The sequence below is a fragment of the Rana temporaria genome, chromosome 12, assembly GCF_905171775.1.
Source record: "Rana temporaria chromosome 12, aRanTem1.1, whole genome shotgun sequence".
Classification (NCBI taxonomy): Eukaryota; Metazoa; Chordata; class Amphibia; order Anura; family Ranidae; genus Rana; species Rana temporaria.
The window spans coordinates 142,496,245-142,519,060 of record NC_053500.1 but is presented as its reverse complement, the minus strand read 5'-3'; the positions used below and the strand labels follow the sequence as shown (position 1 = coordinate 142,519,060).

The following is a 22,816-nucleotide window of genomic DNA, read 5'->3' as shown; positions in this document are numbered from 1 at the left end:
ATGGTGTGTGGGCGCCACGGACCATCAGTCAGCTTCATCGGTTAAGCGATGACAACGGTCCATCAGACCGTTCTCATCGGATGGACTGATCGCGTGTACGCGGCTTGACACGTCGCCAATCGCTGCTCCCGATGAGAGGGAGCAGACGATCAGTGCTGTGTCACCAGGCAGAACACGGAGATGCCTTGTTTACAAAGGCATCCCCCCGTTCTGCCGTTCCGTGACCCGATCACGGGACACTGGCGAACATCGAGTACGCGGGTCCCGCGGGCACAGTCATTGAGACCGCGCATCAGGTTCAAAGCAACGTATATATACAGTAAAATCCTTGGTGTTGGAGTCTGCAGAGGTGTCATTCCTTTGAGTCACATGGCTCAGAGCAGACGGAAGACGTCCATCACCCAAGTGAGAGTGGGAGGAGTTATACTGGGCAGTCCTTTGTTTGCCAGCTTCGAAATAGCCGGTTGGTAGCGGTACAACTTGATTAGACTAATCCTGGGTCCTGTGAGGGATGACTGGGAAAGCTCTAACCTAAGGCGAGGAGATCCAAGAAAACATTCGGAAAGCTCTGCGAATTCTCGTCCAAAGGCCGATACCTTTCCCCGCAGTCTGCGAGTCTCAGAATCTAGGCTGCGAAGGGGTTTGATTGGCAAGCTTGTCCTTGGCTGTATAAAGTTGTCTGCCGCATTCACATCGGATCGCTGGCTTAATAAAAAAATACACAGGCTTGTAAAAAATATAATTAGTCAGGAACATCTCGTACCGCCATGGAATATACGACGGACTTTAAAGGCTTTTAGTCGATATTGGAAGAACGTTCTGCTAAGGGTCTACAGACAACCGCCGCTTTCAGGGCTCCTGTTTGCTTGGTGTTTATGGCGTAAAAAAAGGGAAAATTGAGTATTTATAGCGCCGGGGAAGGAATTGTGTCGGGTCATTTGGTAGCGTTTACCTGAAGTTAATAATAATAATAATAATAATAATGACTTTCACATTTGTACTTGTTGGCCTTCGCCCATTGATGATGAGATGCTGACATTTCCTACCAAAGAGAACGAATTTCAGTCTGCAGTAGAAGAAGCAGTGGAGGCTGGTGCTCAACATTTTTTTGGGGGGGCACAAACAAACATCAATTGCAGCCACTGTGCCCATTAAACGCAGCCACTGTGCCCGTGAATTGCAGCCAGTGTGCCCATCAATTTCTGCCACTGTGCCCATCAATTGACGCCAGTTTGCCCCCTTAAATGCAGCCAGTTTCCCCTCAAATGCAGCCAGCTTGCCCCACCAACTGCTGCCAGTTTGCCCCATCAATTGTCACCAGTTTCCCCTCAAATGCAGCCAGTTTCCCTCAAATGCAGCCAGTTTCCCCATCAAATGCCGCCAGTTTCCCTCAAATGCAGCCAGTTTCCCCCTCAAATGCAGCCAGTTACCCCACCAAATGCAGCCAGTTTCCCCATCAAATGCAGACAGTTTCCCCCTCAAATGCAGCCAATTTCCCCCTCAAATGCAGCCAGTTTCCCCATCAAATGCAGCCAGTTTCCCCCTCGAATGCAGCCAGTTTCCCCATCAAATGCCGCCAGTTTCCCCTCAAATGCAGCCAGTATCCCCATCAATTGCTGCCAGTTTGCCCCATCAATTGCCACCAGTTTCCCCATCAAATGCAGCCAGTTTCCCTCAAATGCAGCCAGTTTCCCCTCCAATGCAGCCACTTTCCCCATCAAATGCCACCAGTTTCCCCCTCAAACACAGCAAGTTTCCCCATCAAATGCAGCCAGTTTCCCCATCAAATACAGCCAGTTTCCCCATCAAATACAGCCAGTTTCCCCTCAAATGCAGCCAGTTTGCCCTTAAAATGCAGCCAGTTTCCCCTCAAATGCAGCCAGTTTCCCCTTAAAATGCAGCCAGTTTCCACATCAAATACAGCCAGTTTCCCCATCAAATGGAGCCAGTTTCCCCATCAAATGCAGCCAGTTTCCCCCTCAAATGCAGCCAGTTTCCCCACCAAATACAGCCAGTTTCCCCTAAAATGCAGTCATTTTCCCCCTCAAATGCAGCCAGTTTCCCCTTAAAATGCAGCCAGTTTCCCCCTCAAATTCAGCCAGTTTCTCCATCAAATACAGCCAGTTTCCCCATCAAATGCAGCCAGTTTCACCCTCAAATGCAGCCAGTTTCCCCTTTAAATGCAGCCAGTTTCCCCTTTAAATGCAGCCAGTTTCCCTCAAATGCAGCCAGTTTCCCCATCAAATGCAGCCAGTTTCCCCCTCAAATGCAGCCAGTTTCCCCCTCAAATGCAGTCAGTTTCCCCATCGAATTCAGCCAGTTTCCCCCTCAAATGCAGCCAGTTTCCCCATCGAATTCAGCCAGTTTCCCCCTCAAATGCAGCCAGTTTTCCCCTTAAATGCAGCCAGTTTCCCCCTCAAATGCAGCCAGTTTCCCCATCAAATACAGCCAGTTTCCCCATCAAATACAGACAGTTTCCCCATCAAATGCAGCCAGTTTCCCCCTCAAATGCAGCCAGTTTGCCCATCAAATGCAGCCAGTTTTCCCCTCAAATGCAGCCAGTTTCCCCATCAAATGCAGCCAGTTTCCCCCTCAAATGCAGCCAGTTTCCCTCAAATGCAGCCAGCTTGCCCCATCAATTGCCACCAGTTTCCCCATCAAATGCAGCCAGTTTCCCCATCAAATGCAGCCAGTTTCCCCTTAAAATGCAACAAGTTTCCCCTCAAATGCAGCCAGTTTCCCCTTAAAATGCAGCCAGTTTCCGCTCAAATGCAGCCAGTTTCCCCACTAAATGCAGCCAGTTTCCCCATCAAATACAGCCAGTTTCCCCCTCAAATGCAGCCAGTTTCCCCATCAAATGCAGCCAGTTTCCCAACAAATGCAGCCAGTTTCCCCATCAAATGCAGCCAGTTTCCCCTAAAATGCAGCCAGTTTCCCCATCAAATGCAGCCAGATTCCACTCAAATGCAGCCAGTTTCCCCATCAAATGCAGCCAGTTTCCCCTAAAATGCAGCCAGTTTCCCCATCAAATGCAGCCAGTTTCCATATCAAATGCAGCCAGTTTCCCCACAAAATGCAGCCAGTTTCCCCATCAAATGCAGCCAGTTTCCCCACAAAATGCAGCCAGTTTCCCCATTAAATGCAGCCAGTTTACCCACCAAATGCAGCCAGTTTCCCCACCAAATACAGCCAGTTTCCCCTAAAATGCAGCCAGTTTCCCCATCAAATGCAGCCAGTTTCCATATCAAATACAGCCAGTTTCCCCATCAAATGCAGCCAGTTTCCCCACAAAATGCAGCCAGTTTGCCCCATTAAATGCAGCCAGTTTCCCCACCAAATACAGCCAGTTTCCCCTTAAAATGCAGCCAGTTTCCCCCTCAAATGCAACCAAATGCAATAAAAGGGAAGAGGTTGCACATCTATCTAATCGGACCAACCTTGAAGTGTTTGAGATTGTATGAGATACTCCAGGTAGTAAATCTCTGAGATGACATCAATGGTGTCATAAAGTTGTCCGGAGACGTTGGAGATATTGAAAAAGACTCCTCAAAGGTACCGAGTTCCTTGATGGGCACAGTGGAGAGCGCAGGAAGGCTCCCCATCTCCTATAGAAGGTAAGTTTTGAAGAGGGGTGAGTAAAGTCGGCGCCTATTTTGTAAAAGTTCCCTTTTATTCGGAGAGAGTTTTCGGACGCGTGGACGAGGTCCGGTGGTTTTAGGATATTTCTACGTGCGACTCCAAGGGGGATCAGGATCCAGGACTTGTGCTTAGAGTTGGTGATGTTTGGAGATTCAGAAAAAAATAGTTTGTTCCAGTGTCCACCGCTCGTTTGGTATCAGGCGCAGGGCCGCTGATAGGGGGGGGGACCATCAGTCCTCCTGTAGGGGGCCCGGGCACACAGGAGGGGCCCGAACAGCAGAGGGAATCAGTGCAGTCGGACTGAAGGGCAATTACGGGATGCCCTGTGCAGATTTCTGCAGCAGCTGAAAACTGATTTCTCTCCCTCCCGCCGGCTCTCAGCTGCTGCAGGTAGAGACACATGCCACCTTTCCTGTCCAGTAAAAAAATATACGGTATATATATATATATATATTAAAAAAAAGAAAAAACATATAGTAAAATAAAATAATTTTAAAACATTTACATTTTTTTTTCCTTAAATATAAAGAGGCAGATCCACAGAGCAAGTACGCCGGCGTATCTATTGATACGCCGGCGTACTTTCAAATTTCCCGCGTCGTATCTTTAGTTTGAATCCTCAAACCAAGATACGACGGCATCTGAGTAAGATCCGACAGGCGTACGGCTTTGTACGCCTTCGGATCTTAGATGTAATACTTTGGCGTCCGCTGGGTGGAGTTTGCGTAGTTTTCCGCGTCGGGTATGCAAATTAGCGATTTACGACGATCCACGAAGGTACGCGCGGCCGTCGCATTTTCTAACGTCGTCTGTAGTCGGCTTTTTCCGGCGTATAGTTAAAGCTGGTATTGTGCGGCGTATAGGTAGACTTGCAATGTTAAGTATGGCCGTCGTTCCCGGGTCGAAATTTTAAATTTTTTTTTTTTTTGCGTAAGTCGTCCGTGAATAGGGATGGACGTAACTCATGTCTAAGTTAAAAAAAATGACGTCCTAGCGACGTCATTTAGCGCAATGCACGGCGGGAAATTTCGGAACGACGCATGCGCAGTTCATTCGGCGCGGGGACGCGCTTCATTTAAATGGAACACGCCCCCTAATCGACGATTTGAATTCCGCCGCCAGAAGTACACTACGCCGCCGTAACTTGCGGCGCGAAATCGTTGGGGATTCAAACTAAAGCCAGGTAAGGTACGGCGGCGTAGCGTATCTCTGATACGCTGCGCGGATGTAATTCTATGTGGATCTGCACCAAAATATTTATTTCAAATTTTTTAAAAACTACATATAAAAAACAGGCAAATTCAAACGGCTTCTCTGTTATTTTAGTGTCCTGTAAGAATGATTTAATATATTTTTGGGTGAAAATGTTGTTTTGATATATTGGAGGGGGCAATGCCAGGTGGGCAGTACCAGGGGCCCCGTGATTTCTAACAGCAGCCCCAATCAGGCGTAGTATGTGATTATATCTTTGAATAATTTAGTCCAGGATCTCCGAATCAGAGAAGTTTTTTTTTTTCTCCAGTTGGCTTTTTTTAAAAACCTTCCGGGGCTGTAGGAGTTAAGTCTTGTATTTAGTATACTGTGTGCAATAATGATAATAATAATAATATTTGGCGGAGGAACTTCAATAAAAGTGATATTAAAAATGCGCCACACCCAACAATATCACACCTGAGAATATATTACTGCGCTAATTACCTTGTTATTCTCCTGAAGTGACCTCATTGGTAACATTAACCCCTAAATAAACCCTCCCCCGTCTGACACCGGGGTGAGGGGGAGGGGCAGGGCATTTCAGTTTTTTATTTGAGAAGCGGGGGGGGGGGGGGGATGTTAGTGTCCGCACAGAGGCCCCAGCAGGGAGGGCCATTGCCGCATCGCTGCGTCCTCCTGCAGTCCGGTCGGCCGTGTACCATAACTGCGCGGTACAGGAGATTCAATTTGCTGTTCCCGGGGCCGGACTGAAAGGACGTGAACACTCAGTGTGTGCACTTCCTGTCAGTCCGGCCTGATTCTCCTGTACCGCGCGGTTATGGTACACGGCCGACCGGACTGCAGGAGGACGCAGCGGTGCGGCCCTCCCTGCTGGGGCCCCTGGCCAGCTCGGGGCCCAAGGCAAATGCTTGCTTTGCTGTCGGGTTCCGACGGGCCTGGGGAGGGGGAAATGTCTAAATCCACCCCCTGTGTCTTAAACTGTACCTGTGCTCTGCCCATGAAAATACACCAAGCTGACAATGTGCCAAAAAAAGCTCCACTTTCATGGGGGATAAAAAGGGGAGAGTCAATTACAATATGACTTGTATAGCAATTGTATACACTGGATTATTATTTGTATTATTATAGCTTAATCGCCTTATTGCAGCCCCTCCCTGTAGGCGAGCGCCTGTCCAATCCGACGGCGGCGCGCCGCTCGCGCATTGCGCAGTGGGTGCCCGGCCGTGAAGCCGAAAGCTGTCACTGCCGGGTGCCCACACTAAGAATGAAGAGGGGGGGAGAGGAGCGGAGCCCCGGCCGGCACGTCGCTGGAACCGTGGAGCATGCAAGTGTCTGTTTATTAAAAGCCAGCAGCTACACTTTTTGTAGCTGCTGACTGTTAATAAACTTAAAAAAAGGCCGGAACTCCCCTTTAAATTTGTTTCATTCATTAAATTTGTTTTGTTTATTTGTTTTCGATTTGATTTGAAATGTTTTCCAATTTCTAAATAAATTAAATAAATAATAAGTGATATATAATAATAATAATAATAATAATAATAATAATAATAATAATATAATAATAATATAATAAATAATAATAATAATAATAATAATAATAATAATAATAATAATAATATAATATAATATAATAAATACTATATAATAATAATAATAATAATAATATAATAACAATAATATAATAAATACTATATAATAATAATATAATAATTAATAATAATAACAATAATAATAATAATAATAATAATAATAATACATAATATATATATATATATATATATATATATATATATATATATATGTATATATATATATATATATATATATATATATATATATATATATATATATATATATATATATATATATATATAATATGTAATAATAATAATAATAATAATAATAATAATAATAATAAATAATATGTTATATTATAATAATAATAATAATAATAATAATAATAATAATATAATAAATAATAATAATTATAATAATAATAATAATAATAATAATAATAATAATATAATATAATATATACTATATAATAATAATAATATAATAATAATATAATAAATAATATATAATAATAATATAATAATTAATAATAATAATAATAATAATAATAATAATAATAATACATAATATATATATATATATATATATATATATATATATATATATGTAATAATAATAATAATAATAATAATAAATAATATGTTATATTATAATAATAATAATAATAATAATAATATAATAAATTATAAATAATAATAATAATAATAATAGTAATATAATAAATAATAATAAATAATAATAATAATAATAATAATAATAATAATAATAATAAATAATAATAATAATAATAAATAATATGTTATATTATAATAATAATAATAATAATAATAATAATAATAATAATAGTAATATAATAAATAATAATAAATGATATATAATAATAATAATAATAATAATAATAATAATAATAATAATAATATAATAAATATTAATAATAACAAAATACATTTTTCTATTCTATTCCTTTATTTTCTATTTTATTCTTTTTAGAAATTGTAAAACTATTAGACTTCAAAATTCATCCAAAATGTTTTATTTTTTTTGCGTTATTTCAGATTCGTTTAAATTCGGTACAATTCTAATTGGGAAATTCGGATACATTCTGAATAATTTGAATTAGAATTCAGAACGAAAACAAACGCACACGTCTAGCATTCGCTGTACAGAAGAACTGTGTTGCAGTGCATAAGAGCATGTTGATAGAAGGAAAGAACAGAGTGACAGAGAGAAAAAAAGCTCATCCATCTGCAAGCATTGGCTGTCCCTGTAAAGCAGAGCTCAGAGAGGCAGAGGGAGAAGCAGCACAAGGAGCCAACCCAGGCTGTGTTGCAGTGCAAGGAGCATTTTTATAGGAGGAGAGAGCAGAGAGAGAAAAGCTCATCCATCTGCAGATATATGCAAGCATTGGCAGTCCCCGAATTGGCAGTCCCTGTACAGCAGAGCTCAGCGAGGCAGAGGGAGAAGCAGCACAAGAAGCCATCGTGGTGTGTTGCTGTGCAAGGAGCATGTTGATAGAAGGAAAGAACAGAGTGACAGAGAGAAAGGCTCATCCATCTGCAGATATTTGCATTAAAAGTTTCTGAATTGGCAGTCCCTGTACAGCAGAGCTCAGAGAGGCAGAGGGAGAAGCAGCACAAGGAGCCAACCTGGTGTATTGCAGCGGAAAGATCATGTTAATAGGAGGAGAAAGCAATCCTCATCCGTCTGCTGCTTCTCTTCTCTTTTTACTTGTCTAGTCAGAGGCTGGGGGGGGGGAGGGGAAACAGACCTGTAAGTGAAAGTGAAACTGCAGCAGAGAACGATCAGGTCCCAAGATGAGAGCAGTGCAGATCTTAGGTCTGGATGGACAAATACAAAACCCTTTGGCAGGTAAAAGGGATTTCGGTCTTCCGTGTTTCCTGCGATTGATTCGCCAATCCCGCCGCGATCTTCCTGCAGCGTCCCAGCGGCTTGGAAACCGGTTAATCGCCCCGCGACGGGCGAAGTCGCCGGATTCTCTGCAGATCTGGAGTAAAAAAAAAAAAAAAGACACAAATAATTGGTGAGATTCTTCTGTTGCTTATTATAGCGCCAACCTTCGGCGGTTCCTCGCCGTTTTTTTCTCTCTGAGCGGCGTCTGGTTTCACTTTGAAGAATTGAATGTCACGGTGTTTGTTTCTCTAAGATTATTCTGGTGCAAATTGCGGCCGGGTTGCATGACTTTAAAGTTTGTGCGAGCGTCTGCGAGCCGCGCGCTATTTACGTCTCCGCCCGCCGCCGTGTTTAAAGAGAAATTCTTTTGTTGCCAAATTTAACTTTTATTGATTTTTTTTTTTGGAATTCCTGACGAATCGGAATTCGTTTGACGTTATAGAGCCCTGAATTGTTATTGCCGTGTCTGGGGCCCCCGGGGTCCGTCCGTCCGCCGTGATCCGCCGCTCGCTGGGGATACTTCACCTCCCGCCCGGGCGGAGAGCGTGCGCGCCGAGAGAGTCAGCGCTGCCATCTTGGCATACTTATGCAGGTGCCCAAGGTCATCTAGAGCCTGGGGTGAACATGCCAAATTACGCCCCCCCCCCCTAAGATGTATGAGCAATATGAGTCAGCAAAAATCCCCCCCCCCAAAAAAAAATTGAAGACTAATCTGCGTGCTCACCCCCTAAGCACCCAGCTCAAATCCTCCAAAAATCCCCCCTTCGAGCACAAACCCCCCATCCTAGCCCCACTCATCCCTACCAGCACAAATCCCCCCTCCCCCCCAAAAAAATCCAGGGGCCCAGAAGGCTCCACCCACTACAGAAAACTACAGAAGGGGGCGGAGACAAGACCAGTCAACCTGCACAAGGAGAGAGAGAGCAAAGCTGTGGGAGGGGCCCAGCAGGCTCCACCTACTACAGAAAACTACAGGAGGGGGGCGGAGGCAAGACCAGTCCCCCTGCACAAGGAGAGAGAGAGAGAGCAGAGCTGTGGGAGGGGTACCACCAGGCTCCACCTACTACAGAAAACTTTAGGAGGGGGGCGGAGGCAAGACCAGTCCCCCTGCATAAGGAGAGAGAGAGCAGAGCTGTGGGAGGGGCCCAGCAGGCTCCACCCACTACAGAAAACTACAGAAGGGGGCGGAGACAAGACCAGTCAACCTGCACAAGGAGAGAGAGAGCAAAGCTGTGGGAGGGGCCCAGCAGGCTCCACGCACTACAGAAAACTACAGGAGGGGGGCGGAGGCAAGACCAGTCCCCCTGCACAAGGAGAGAGAGAGAGAGCAGAGCTGTGGGAGGGGTACCACCAGGCTCCACCTACTACAGAAAACTTTAGGAGGGGGGCGGAGGCAAGACCAGTCCCCCTGCATAAGGAGAGAGAGAGCAGAGCTGTGGGAGGGGCCCAGCAGGCTCCACCCACTACAGAAAACTACAGGAGGGGGCGGAGACAAGACCAGTCCCCCTGCACAAGGAGAGAGATCAGCAGTGGGAGGGGCCCAGCAGTCTCCACCTACTACAGAAAACTACAAGAGGGGGCGGAGGCAAGACCAGTCCCCCTGCACAAGGAGAGAGCAGAGAGCAGAGCTGTGGGAGGGGCCCAGCAGGCTCCACCCACTACAGAAAACTACAGGAGGGGGCAGAGGCAAGACCAGTCCCCCTGCACAAGGAGAGAGCGCAGAGCTGTGGGAGGGGTACCAGCAGGCTCCACCCACTATAGAAAACTACAGGAGGGGGCGGAGACAAGACCAGTCCCCCTGCACAAGGAGAGAGAGAGAGAGCAGATATATGGGAGGGGCCCCAGTAGGCTCCACCCACTACAGAAAACTACAGAAGGGGCGGAGACAAGACCAGTCCCCCTGCACAAGGAGAGAGAGAGAGAGCAGAGCTGTGGGAGGGGTCCCAGCAGGCTCCACCTACTACAGAAAACTACAGAAGGGGCGGAGACAAGACCAGTCCCCCTGCACAAGGAGAGAGAGAGAGAGCAGAGCTGTGGGAGGGGTCCCAGCAGGCTCCACCTACTACAGAAAACTACAGGAGGGGGCGGAGGCAAGACCAGACCCCCTGCACAAGGAGAGGGAGCGGCAGTGGGCGGTCTTTATTACAGGAAGTCTCATGCTATGATGCGATTGAAGTCACATGACCGACGGATTTATTACCCCCCGGAGCGCTAAATGTGAACTTCTCCTTTAATATTATAATTATTTCAAAATCTGATATAAAGAATAAAAATTACAAAAAAGATAATCCAGCTGCATTCCCGAAATTGCCCCAGAAAACGTCTAATCGGCGTCTCTCGGCGTCTTCTGGTGACGGGTCGCTTTCTGTACCCGAGGAATAATTGGTTGCTATATTGGATGCAATAATAACCCCCAGCACTGGTATCAGTGGATGCAATAATAACCCCCAGCACTGGTGTCAGTGGATGCAATAATAACCCCCAGCACTGGTGTCAGTGGATGCAATAATAACCCCCAGCACTGGTATCAGTGTGTGCAATAATAACCCCCAGCATTGGTGTCAGTGGATGCAAAAATAACCCCCAGCACTGGTATCAGTGGATGCAATAATAACCCCCAGCACTGGTATCAGTGGATGCAATAATAACCCCCAGCACTGGTATCAGTGGATGCAATAATAACCCCCAGCACTGGTATCAGTGGACGCAATAATAACCCCCAGCACTGGTGTCAGTGGATGCAATAATAACCCCCAGCACTGGTATTAGTGGACGCAATAATAACCACCAGCACTAGTATTAGTGGATGCAATAATAACCCCTGTCATTGGTATCAGTGGATGCAATAATAACCCCCAGCATTGGTGTCAGTGGATGCAATAATAACCCCCAGCATTGGTGTCAGTGGATGCAATAATAACCCCCACCACTGGTATCAGTGGATGCAATAATAACCCCCACCACTGGTATCAGTGGATGCAATAATAACCCCCAGCACTGGTATCAGTGGATGCAATAATAACCCCCAGCGTTGGTGTCAGTGGATGCAATAATAACCCCCAGCATTGGTGTCAGTGGATGCAATTATAACCCAATAGAACACCTTTGGGATGAATTAGAGGCGGAGACTGTGAGCCAGACCTTCTCATCCAACATCAGTGCCTGACCTCACAAACGCTCTTCTGGAAGAACGGTCAAACATTCCCATAGACACACTCCTAAACCTTGTGGACGGCCTTCCCAGAAGAGGTGAAGCTGTTATAGCGACAAAGGGCGGGGCCAACTCAATATGGAACCCTCCGGACTAAGGCTGGGATGCCATTAAAGTTCATGTGTGTGTGTAACGGCCGGCGTCCCAATACTTTTGACAATATAGTTTATATAGTACACTATAGGGAGGAGTTCCCCTTTAAGGTGGACACAGAACACCGAACACCCCCCACCACCACCACCTCGGTAATCGGCCAACCAGTAGCTTGTGATTTATTCCCCGATGTTTGCGGTTCTTTCTAAATAAACTTTGCTTCATCCAGTCAACATGAAAACAATTAGAACGGCGAATGTGTTTTCCATTTCGGATCCCCTCCGTCTTTTTTCTGTATTTGTTTTCCGCATGTTAGTCGCAAACGCTTCGCCGGGGGAAAAAAAAAATCATATATATGAATGAACTTTTCCAGTCCTTTTACGTGAAAAGAGCGCCGCGCGGAATATTCTCAGCGCAATGACGGCGCCGCTGGTCTCTCCGATGTGTACCGCCAAACCGAGCGCCTCCAACGCCACCTTTACATTTCTTTTACCCAAGAAAACTATTTTATGGTTTTTATAACAATTTTAATGAATTCCTAAAGAGTTTATATCCTTTAAGACGAACGTTACACCTTGTAAGTCATCTTTCTTATACATATTGGGGTAGATTCAGTAAGATTTGCGCAGTTTTTATGTAGGCGCAGGGCACCGTTTTTGCCCTGCGCCCCCGCAAATTATCTGCGCTTCCCTCGATTCACGGAGCAGTAGCTCCGTAAATTGCGTGGGCGTTCCGGCAAAATGCACCGGCGTAAGCGCGCGCAATTTAAATGATCCTTGTAGGGGGCGTGGATCATTTAAATTAGGCGCGTTCCCGCGCCAAACGTAGTGCGCATGCTCCGTCGGGAAACTTTCCCGACGTGCATTGCGGCAAATGACGTCGCAAGGACGTCATTTGCTTCAAAGATTCACTTACGCAAACAACGTAAAATTTAAACCTCGCGACGCGGGAAGGACGGGTATCCTTAGCATTGGCTGCCCCTGCTTTTAGCATGTGCAGCCTTACGCGAAACCCGACGTACGCAAACTACGTAAACTGCGTACGCAGGGCTCGCGTAACGTTGTGAATCGGCGTTAGTATGCAATTTGCATACTATACGCTGACCACAACGGGAACGCCACCTAGCGGCCATCGCAAGAATGCAGCCTAAGATATGAGGGCATAAGAGCCTTATGCCGCGCATATCTTAGGCTGCAGTCGGCGTAACGAGCTCTCTGAATCAGGAGAAGTCGTTACGCCTGCGCAAGTAAGCGATTGCGCTGCGTAACTATGGTTACGCAGGCGCAATTGCTTTTTGAATCTGGGCCACCTGTATACATATATATTTTTTTGTTTGTTTTTTTGTTTTGTTTTGTTTTTGTATTATAATAACATTCCCTTTGTATTTTCAAAGATAGAGACTAGATTTTGTTTCATAATAAAGGTAGCTATATTATTATTATTATTATTATTATTATTATTATTATTATTTATATTTCAGGTACTTATATAGCACTGTCACTTTACACTGGGCTTTACATATACATTGTACATTCTCATCAGTCCCTATCCTCAAGCAGCTCACAATCTAGTTGAACTCTACAAATTGATTGGATGTGACCTTTGTTGCTAAATATCCATTACCTATTGTATTGAATCAGTGCCTTTTCCTGGTATACATGACCTTTCATAGGATAGTGATTGTTGACCCTCATATAGAAGAGAGCCATTGGAAGTCTTTTCACACACAGCGTTAGCCTCCAAGCCACCATATTACATTATAAGGTCAACATCTAAAGACCTAGTCAACATGAGATACGCCCCATTTTCTGCCCACCTATTGTATCAAATCAGTGTCCTTTCATGGTATACTGATGGTTGGCCCTCATATAGAAGAGTCATTGGAAGTCTTTTCACGTGCAACATTAGGCTTCAACTCATCATATTACATTACGAGGTCAACAGGGCTCAAGTCCTGCGGAAACGCGTGGGAACGGAGTTCCTGCACTTTTTTCACAGCAGGAACGCAGTTCCCTTTGCAGGACTAGAACAGCCGAGCCGCCCGAGGCAATCCTTCACTAAGCGGCGATGCCCAGCTCGAGTCACTGTCAGGGGGCAGGCGAACCTTAGTAATACTTTGTTACTGGCCACTTCCTGTATATGGATTCATCAGGTAGTGTGCGGGTATTCCATCACTTTCTCGATGCCGCAATGTCTCCTGGGAGCTTTTGTCATTGTTCCCAGGAGACATTGCGGAGGTCTGCCGCGAGTTATCGCGGGATTTATAAAGAAGCATGACAAAAGCTCCCAGGAGACATTGCGGAATCGAGGAAGTGACGGAATACCCGCACACTACCCGATGAATCCATATACATGAAGCGGCCAGTAACATGCGGTTTAGTAATTATGCATATGAGCGTATCATCTTTTTTTTTTTGGTGGGGGAGTGGATCTTGTGTGGGAGTTCCCACACTTTTTTCCCTAGGACTTGACCCCTGGAGGTCAACATCTCCTAAAAACACTGAATTAGTCAACATGAGATACACCCCACTTTCTGCCCACCCATTGTATTGAACCAGAGCCTTTGCCTGTTATTCATGACCTTTCATAGGATAGTGAATCATTGGAAGTCTTTTCACATGCAATTAGGCTCCGGGTCAACATATTACATTACAAGGTCAACATCTCCTAAAGACATTGACTTAGTCAACATGAAATACACCCTATTTTCTGCCCACCTATTGTATTGAATCAGTGCCTTTTCCTGGTATACTGATGGTTGGCCCTCATATAGAAGAGTCATTTTCACATGCAGTTTTAGGGCTCCAACTCACCATATTACATTACAGGGTCAACATCTAATAATACTTAATTAGTCAACATGAGATACACCCCACTTTTTGCCCACCCATTGTATTGAACCAGAGCCTTTGCCTGTTATTCGTGACCTTTCATAGGATAGTGATTGTTGGCCCTCCTATAGAAGAGAGCCATTGGAAGTCTTTTCACACACAGCGTTAGCCTCCAAGCCACCATATTACATTATAAGGTCAACATCTAAAGACATTGACTTAGTCAACATGAAATACACCCTATTTTCTGCTCACCTATTCTATTGAATCAGTGCCTTTTCCTGGTATACTGATGGTTGGCCCTCATATAGAAGAGTCATTGGAAGTCTTTTCACATGCAACGTTAGACTCAGAGCCATCGTTTTACATTACAAGGTCAACGTCTTCTAAAGACATTGACTTAGTCAATATGAGACACACCTCATTTTCTGCCCACCTATTGTATTGTATCAGTACCTTTTCCTGGTATATTGATGGTTGACCCTCATATAGAAGAGTCATTGGAAGTCTTTTCTCATGCAACATTAGGCTCCAACTCATCATATTACATTACGAGGTCAACATGTCCTAAATACACTGAATTAGTCAACATGAGATACATCCTATTTTCTGCCCACCTATTGTATTGAACCAGAGCCTTTTTATGGTATACGGATGGTTGGCCCTCATATACAAAAGAGTCATTGAAAGTCTTTTCACATGCAACGTTAGGCTCAGAGTCATTGTATTACATTACAAGGTCAACATCTCTTAAAGACATTGACTTAGAGCCGGTTTACACAGGGGCGGCACGACTTCGGGGGTGACTCGGCCAGGCGACCTGAAGACGACTTTTAAGGCGACTTGCAAAATGACTTCTGTATATAAGTCAATGCAAGTCGCCCCGAGTCGCCCCCAAAGTCGTACAAGAACCTTTTTCTAAGTCGGAGCGACTTGCGTCGCTCCTATTAGAACGGTTCTATTCACTAGAATGGGACGCGACTTGTCAGGCGGCTGCGTCGCCTGACGAGTCGCCCCAGTGTGAACCGGGTCTAAGTCAATATGAGACACACCTCATTTTCTGCCCACCCATTGTATTGAACCAGGGCCTTTCATGGTATGCTGGTGAGGGTGATTGACCCTCATATAGAAGATTCATTGGAAGTCTTTTCACACGCAACATTAGGCTCCAAGTCACCATATTACATTACGAGGTCAACATCTCCTAAAAATACTGAATTAGTCAACAAGAGATACACTCCACTTTATGCCCACCCATTGTATTAAGCCACGGCCTTTTCATGGTATACTGATGGTCAGGGCCAGATTAAGAACATCATGGGCCTGGTGCTGAGGATTTTGGTGGGGCCTTTTAGGCTGCATTCACACCTCCGCGACAAGTAACGCCGCGTACGCGGCGTATTTTGCCGCGAATAGTGTAACTTTTTTTTTACAAATCCTTCCTATTGCTTTGTATGGCCGAACGCCAATGCCGCCTGAAAAAAAGGGTCCGAGACTTTTTTTCATGCCGCAGGTGTACGGCGTCTATGAGATGTGAACCATCTCATAGACAGCAATGGGAATTCTCCCCTCCAGCGGCACGAGCGGCCGGCGTCGGGCGTTTTGTTGCAGATGTGTGAATGGGGTGTAATAAATAATAAATAAATGCGTGGGAATGACATGAACGCAGCCCAGCCAAGGCAAGTGACCAAAGGCACAGAACCCAGAAGGAAGACCGGGTGAAGATGGAAGTGTCCAGGCCCCGCCTGATTCATCGCAGCACTGGAGGGCTCAGTCTGAAAATTGAAGTGTACACTAATGTGCTAATATGCTGTGCATACTTGTACATTGTGGCATAACCTACCTCAGGGCCTCTAAAAAGTAGTAATGTCAGGAAAGTTTACTACCGCTTTATTATCACAGGATCCCAGGAGCCTCTCATGGGGCCCCCTACTGACCCGGTGGACGGTGGCCCTTGGGCAGTACCTAAGTGCACAGTTGCCAACATTTAAAAATTATTTTCAGGGCCACTTTTTTATATAAGTGCTATATTTAGAGTAGCTGAGATCCCCTATACATCATAGTAGTAATCACAAAATTAAATGAGTACTAATAATGGGGCAGAACAAATATGAGAACTGATATTTCCTTTAGTTGAACTAACAAAAGTGTGTCCATTCTAGAGCTGGTAACATTGAGGATATTCAGTATAATTTTAAAGAACTGTTTTTGTGGGTAAGCGACATAGGGGAGGAGTATGGACGGTATATAAGTGGGAAGTATGTGCAGGTGAGGGAGAGGAATGTGGAGGGTCTAACAGTGGGCACTATGTACAGGAGAGGAGTACAAGGGGAACGGAAAAAAGCACTATGTACAGGAGAGGAGTGTGAAGGGTATGACAATGGGCAGTATGTACAGGAGAGGAATGTAGACGGTATGATAGTGGGCTCTATGTATAGGAGAGGAGTGTGGAGGGTATGACAGTGAACACTATGTATAGGAGAGGAGTGTGGAGGGTATGACAGTGGGCACTATGTATAGGAGAGGAGTGTGGAGGGTATGACAGTGGGCACTAAGTACAGGAGAGAAGTGTATGACAGCAGGCACTATGTACAGGAGAGGAGTGTGAAGGGTATGACAGTGGGCGCTATGTATAGGAGAGGAGTGTGGAGGGTATGACAGTGGGCGCTATGTATAGGAGAGGAGTGTGGAGGGTATGACAGTGGGTACTATGTATAGGAGAGAAGTGTGGAGAGTATGACAGTGGGCACTATGTACAGGAGAGGAGTGTGGAGAGTATGACAGTGAGCACTATGTACAGGAGTGGAAGGATATTTAGGCACTGAGTAGTGGTTAAGCGGGTCATACATGGATTGAAATTACGCCAATTATGCAGAGACCAGCCATAGTCAATCTATGTATAGGCTAGCTGGTTTTACACAAGTCAATCTATTAATTAACTTGAGTACAACCAGCCTGTTTTTTTTTCTTAAAACAATCAGTGCTGCCAGCTAAAGTTAGCAACACTGATCATTGTACGCACTGGCAGAACACAATAACACTGCAGGAGTGATTCCCCCATCCACAGGTCAGCAGGTGAGAGGGTGTGTGGGGACAGGCTGGGGAGAGCTACTAGTCAGTGGCTGGGTAGGCACTGGTAGTATCAGAGCCAGATACACACAGGTTACATACGCCACGATCGTTAGAGCGAGAACAATAATTCTAGTACTAGACCTCCTCTGTAACTCTAAACATGTAACCTAAAAAAATGTAAAGCATCGCTAAGGCTGGGTTCACACTACGGTTTTCCCGTCCGTCAGCCGCATACGATTTATATGGAAAACCGTATGCGGCTGAAACGGACGGGAACGTATGGAACCGCACACATGTGCGTTTTCCATTAACATTAATGTTAAAGGAAAACGTATGCGTTTGCCATACTGTTTTAAAAACGACCGCAAAACCGTGGTTGAACACGGTTTTGCGGACGTTTAAAAAACGTTTTGCCAGCAAATCGTACGCACCCGGATGCATCTGAGTGCATACGATTTGCAATGCATTCTCTATCTATACGTTTTCCCGTCTGGGCCCGTACGTTTTCAATACTGAAATCGTATGCGGCTGACGGACGGGAAAACCGTAGTGTGAACCCAGCCTTAGGATACCAAAAAAAATTGTGCTAACTTAACTAACTAACTGTTTTTTTAATGAATGAAACATTTTTTTCCAAAAAAACATGTTTGAAAAATTGCTGCGCAAATACCGTGCTAGAGCTGCACAATTAATCGTTAAAAAAAACGTGATCTCGATTTAACCCCCCTGACGATCTTCAATGCAGAGTTTGTTGAGTCTTTCATATAACAAGTGGAGAGACTTTCAGCTGTCAAAAGAAAATATCTGGGCAGTCTGCCAAATTTTTAACAGGAAACATTGTAACTGACACTTCCTTCTTAGATCAAAGGGATACACTTCTGTGTGTAAAGAACAAATCTGGGCAGTCTGCGAAGTTTGTAAACAAAATGAAACATTGTAACTAACTAACATTGTAACACAATTTAACCACTTAAAGTCCAACACTTGTTTCTTAAGTTAGAAAGCAATATTATTTGCTAGAAAATTACTTGGAACCGCCAAACATTATATATATTTTAGCAGAGACTCTAGGGAATACAATTGCAATTGCTGCAATATGTTATGTCACACTGCATTTGCCCACTTCAATGAATAATAAAAACAAAACAGTGAAGTTAGCCCATTTTTTTTTTTTTTTTTATGTGAAAGATGATGTTACGCCGCAACAATCGTGAGAGAATCGTGATCTTCTAAGCAAAAAAATTGCAATTCTCATTTTAGCCAGAATCGTGCAGCTCTGTACCCTGCAACATAAAAGGTGCAAAGACCACCATAGAGTAATTTTCTAGCAAAAAACAAATGATGATTTTTACATGTAGTAGAGAAGTGTCAGAATTGGCCTGGGTGGCAAGGGGTTAATTACCATGAGTAATATACAAATAATTATTATAAGCACTGTGATCCTATCAGTCTGCTGTAGTGTGTCAGCTTGTATTTATATTGGCCGCTCTGAATGTAGCTTCTGACAGGCTGTGCAAGCAGGCCCGTATCTCCGGAACCATAAATGATAGCCGTCCCATATTTTAACCAGTTGTGGGGTAGCTCTTCCCATGCCTACCCCCAAATGTGGGGTTTCTGTGACCTCTGGTCATCGAGCTACAACCCCCCAAATTCGATCTTAGAAAAAAAAATTCTTAAAAAAAAAAAAAAATGTTTTTTTTTTTTTTTTTTTTGGGGCAAATGGGCCTATCTTGAGAAAGGGGCCTGGAGCTGCAGCTCCATCAGCCCCATTGTTAATCCGGCCCTGCTGATGGTTGACCCTCATATAAAAGAGTCATCAGAAGTCTTTTCATATGCAACATTAGGCTCAGAGTCAACATATTACATTACAAGGTCAACATCTCCTAAAGACATTGACTTGGTCAACATGAGATACGCCCCATTTTCTGCCCACCCATTGTATTGAACCAGGGCCTTTTCATGGTATACTGATGGTTGACCCTCATATAGAAGAGTCATTGGAAATCTTTTCACATGCAGTGTTAGACTATCATTACATTTAAGGTCTCCTAAAGACACGACTTAGTCAACACCCCATTGTATTGAACCTTTGATTGTTACTCGTGACCCTTCATAGGATACTGATGTGATGGTTGACCCTCATGTATAGAAGAAAGTTATTGGAAGTCTTTTCACATGCAGTGTTAGGCTCAAAGTCATCATATGACATTATAAGGCCAACATCTCCTAAAGACACTGACTTGGTCAACAATGAGATACACCCCATTTTCTGCCCACTACTGTTTAATACTAACAACAATGCATTTCTTTTCTTTTATAGGTATTAAATGAATAGAGAACTGTTTTTGGTGGAAAATTGACTTTTGACATCAAGATGAGCCACACCACTGATGCCTGGAGGCTGGTAAACATTAAAGAGAGCACCTGGCACCAACACAGTGTAGTATGCAAACGGTCCTTCCAGACCCGCTTCATGCAGAAGGATGGCAGCTGCAACGTCTACTTCAAGAGTATCCTTGGGGAATGGGAAAGCTACGTGGTGGACATTTTTACCACACTGGTCGATATGAAGTGGCGTCACATGCTTATCATCTTCACCTTATCATACATCCTGTCATGGCTGTTGTTTGGCTTCATCTTTTGGCTCATAGCTCTTCAGCATGGAGATCTAAACGACATGGACATAGTTCCTTGCGTTGACAACGTGCACACATTTGTAGGGGCGTTCTTATTTTCCTTGGAGACACAAACAACCATCGGATATGGATACCGCGGCGTAACAGTGGAGTGCTCCTTTGCCATTATAATGGTAACCATCCAGTCAGTATTAAGCTGCGTCATTGACACTTTTATAATTGGGGCAGCAATGGCCAAGATGGCCACGGCCCGCAAAAGAGCACAGACTGTACGCTTTAGTTACTTTGCCCTTGTAGGGATACGGGACGGCAAACTGTGCCTCATGTGGCGTGTTGGTGACTTTCGACCAAACCATGTTGTTGAAGGAAACGTGCGAGCTCAGCTTCTGCGTTATCATGAAGACCACGAGAAAGGGATCACCATGGGATACAAAGACCTGAAACTGGTGAATGACCAAATAATATTGGTTACACCAGTCACCGTAGTCCATGTTATTGACCAAGACAGTCCTCTGTATGCTCTGGATCGTAAAGCTTTGGCTGCAGATAGGTTTGAGATCTTAGTTACTTTCATATACACGGGCGACTCCACTGGAACATCTCACCAGTCTCGAACATCCTACCTACCACGGGAAATCCTCTGGGGTTTCAGGTTCAACAACATCTTGGAGGCCAAGAAGAAATATTACAAGGTGGACTGTGAGCAGTTTGAGGAAATGACTGAGTACTACGCCCCGTTTTGCAGTGCCAAACAGCTGGACATAAATGCCATGCCTGCTAGTCCAACCACAAGCTCAGTGTCCATTCGGTTCACCTTCGAGACACCTCCAAAGCCAGTACAGAATGTGTTATCCAGTAAAAACAAGTCTTCAAGCTCAATGACCAATATCATACACATTTCGGAATCAACGGACTCCATGCTTAATGATTTATCTAAAGTAGCGTCCACAAGCTCCATGCCCAATGGGTTATTCAACATGTCACAGAATATGGCAAGTGTGGCATCTCTTGGTACTATAGATGACAGCAAAGAAAACTTAACAGGATATAACATAATACAGGACATCGAGGACAAGTCCTATCAAAGGGTCTTCAAGACTTTGAGTAATATGTAGAGTATATATTTGAGTACGACAATTTTTGATTACTAAATGTAATCATGTATTGAGTATTTGAGTCCTTGTTACTTGACACCTTGAAGGGAAGCTTTAGTATGTTAGCCATGAATAATATTGTTCCATAGACAGTCAGCCCAAAAAAAAAGTAGTGTGATCTGCTTTCACCTAGGGCTCAAGTTTAGTCAATTTAGTTTCATTTATAAAAGTATTTCTATGCATTTTTTTATGTAAATTCTTCTAGTGCATAGACACCACAAGATATTACTACGTACTCTACTGTTTGTTCCTATCTAGACTTGTACAGTGACTATATATGATGTACACTTGTTTGTCCTAGCCAGGGCTTTTTTTCTCAAAAAATAGGTGCAGGTACTCTCCCCTTTCGAGTCACCCCTTGTCTCCGCCATCTACCCACCTCCGAGCAATGTTCCTTGGTTCCACCCCTTACCTACCTCCGATTAGAATGAGTGGGGAAAGGGGCCAGTAAATATGTAATTTACCGAATGCAATAGGCTGGGCACACCTATGCATCAGGGCCATCTTATCCAGTGGGCACACCTGGGCACAGCCCAGGGGCCTCAGGTGCCCATGGGGCCCCATCAGGACGGGCAAGGCCAATCCCAGGCAGGTGCACCATGCCCCGGCACTGTAAGCTGCTGCAGAAAAGGGACGCCAAGCCTACGAAGCTGGGGCATGCCACTTGACTGCACTGGTTGCTAGAATCCCTGGCCGCCCAGCGCCTAGCACCCAGTGATGTCAGAGGCCGCCACCCCCCCAGCATTCAGAGCGTGCCGCGGCCGCCCCAGCATTCATAGCGTGCCGCCTCCGCGGCTGGAAAACTAGACCAGCTCCACCCACCTCTGCCATCTTCAGACTCAGACAGCGTAGCACGCCGTAGGTCACCATCTTCATTGTTTGGGCCCCAATGCATTTCTTTGCCCAGGGGCCCATGATGCTATTAAGATGGCACTGCTATGCATGGATGTGATATGCTATGTAGAGTCACTATGCTATGTACAGTTATTATGCTATGTATTGTTAGTATTGATGTCACAGTATGGACATTTATTGTGATTTGCAGGTCAATACCCATTAAATGCACATTTTTTTTAATCTAAGGTTTGCATGTTTGCTTTTATAATACTGGAAGGCTTTTCTTCAGAGAGGACAAAGAATATTACGTACTGTTGTTGGGGGGGGGGGGGTGAGACAAGCTGAGAGTTTTCATGTCTACTAAATTTAGGTGAAAATGCATTCAATTCAATGGGGTAAGGTGACATTAGGGATGTATGAAGTGCTTTAAATGTCTCCTGAGGGTTACAGAAGCTCTTTTCCCCGCTAATTATATATCGGAAAATACCGCGCTAGTAATCACAAAAACAAAAATTACAAAAAAAAACTAATAAAGCAGCAGCTCGAAAGCGTGAGATATGCACATATATAAACTAAAAAAATGAAAAGAAAGCTGCGCTAAAAAAATCGAATTGGTAAAAAAAGAAACTAATACAATCAACA

General features: G+C 44.4%; 1 protein-coding gene across 3 annotated transcripts in view; it reads left to right on the top strand.

Annotated features, from left to right (window-relative positions):
• Nucleotides 1-22,419, top strand: part of KCNJ16 (potassium inwardly rectifying channel subfamily J member 16) — a 53,022-nt gene extending 30,603 nt beyond the window's left edge. For all 3 annotated transcript variants that reach the window (XM_040331031.1, XM_040331030.1, XM_040331029.1), the window contains exon 2: nt 19,868-22,419. In XM_040331031.1, the coding sequence (XP_040186965.1) occupies nt 19,922-21,298 (1,377 nt within the window). In that variant the 5' untranslated portion in view covers nt 19,868-19,921 and the 3' untranslated portion in view covers nt 21,299-22,419. The remainder of the gene's footprint in view (nt 1-19,867) is intronic.
• Nucleotides 22,420-22,816: the final 397 nt, after the last annotated feature.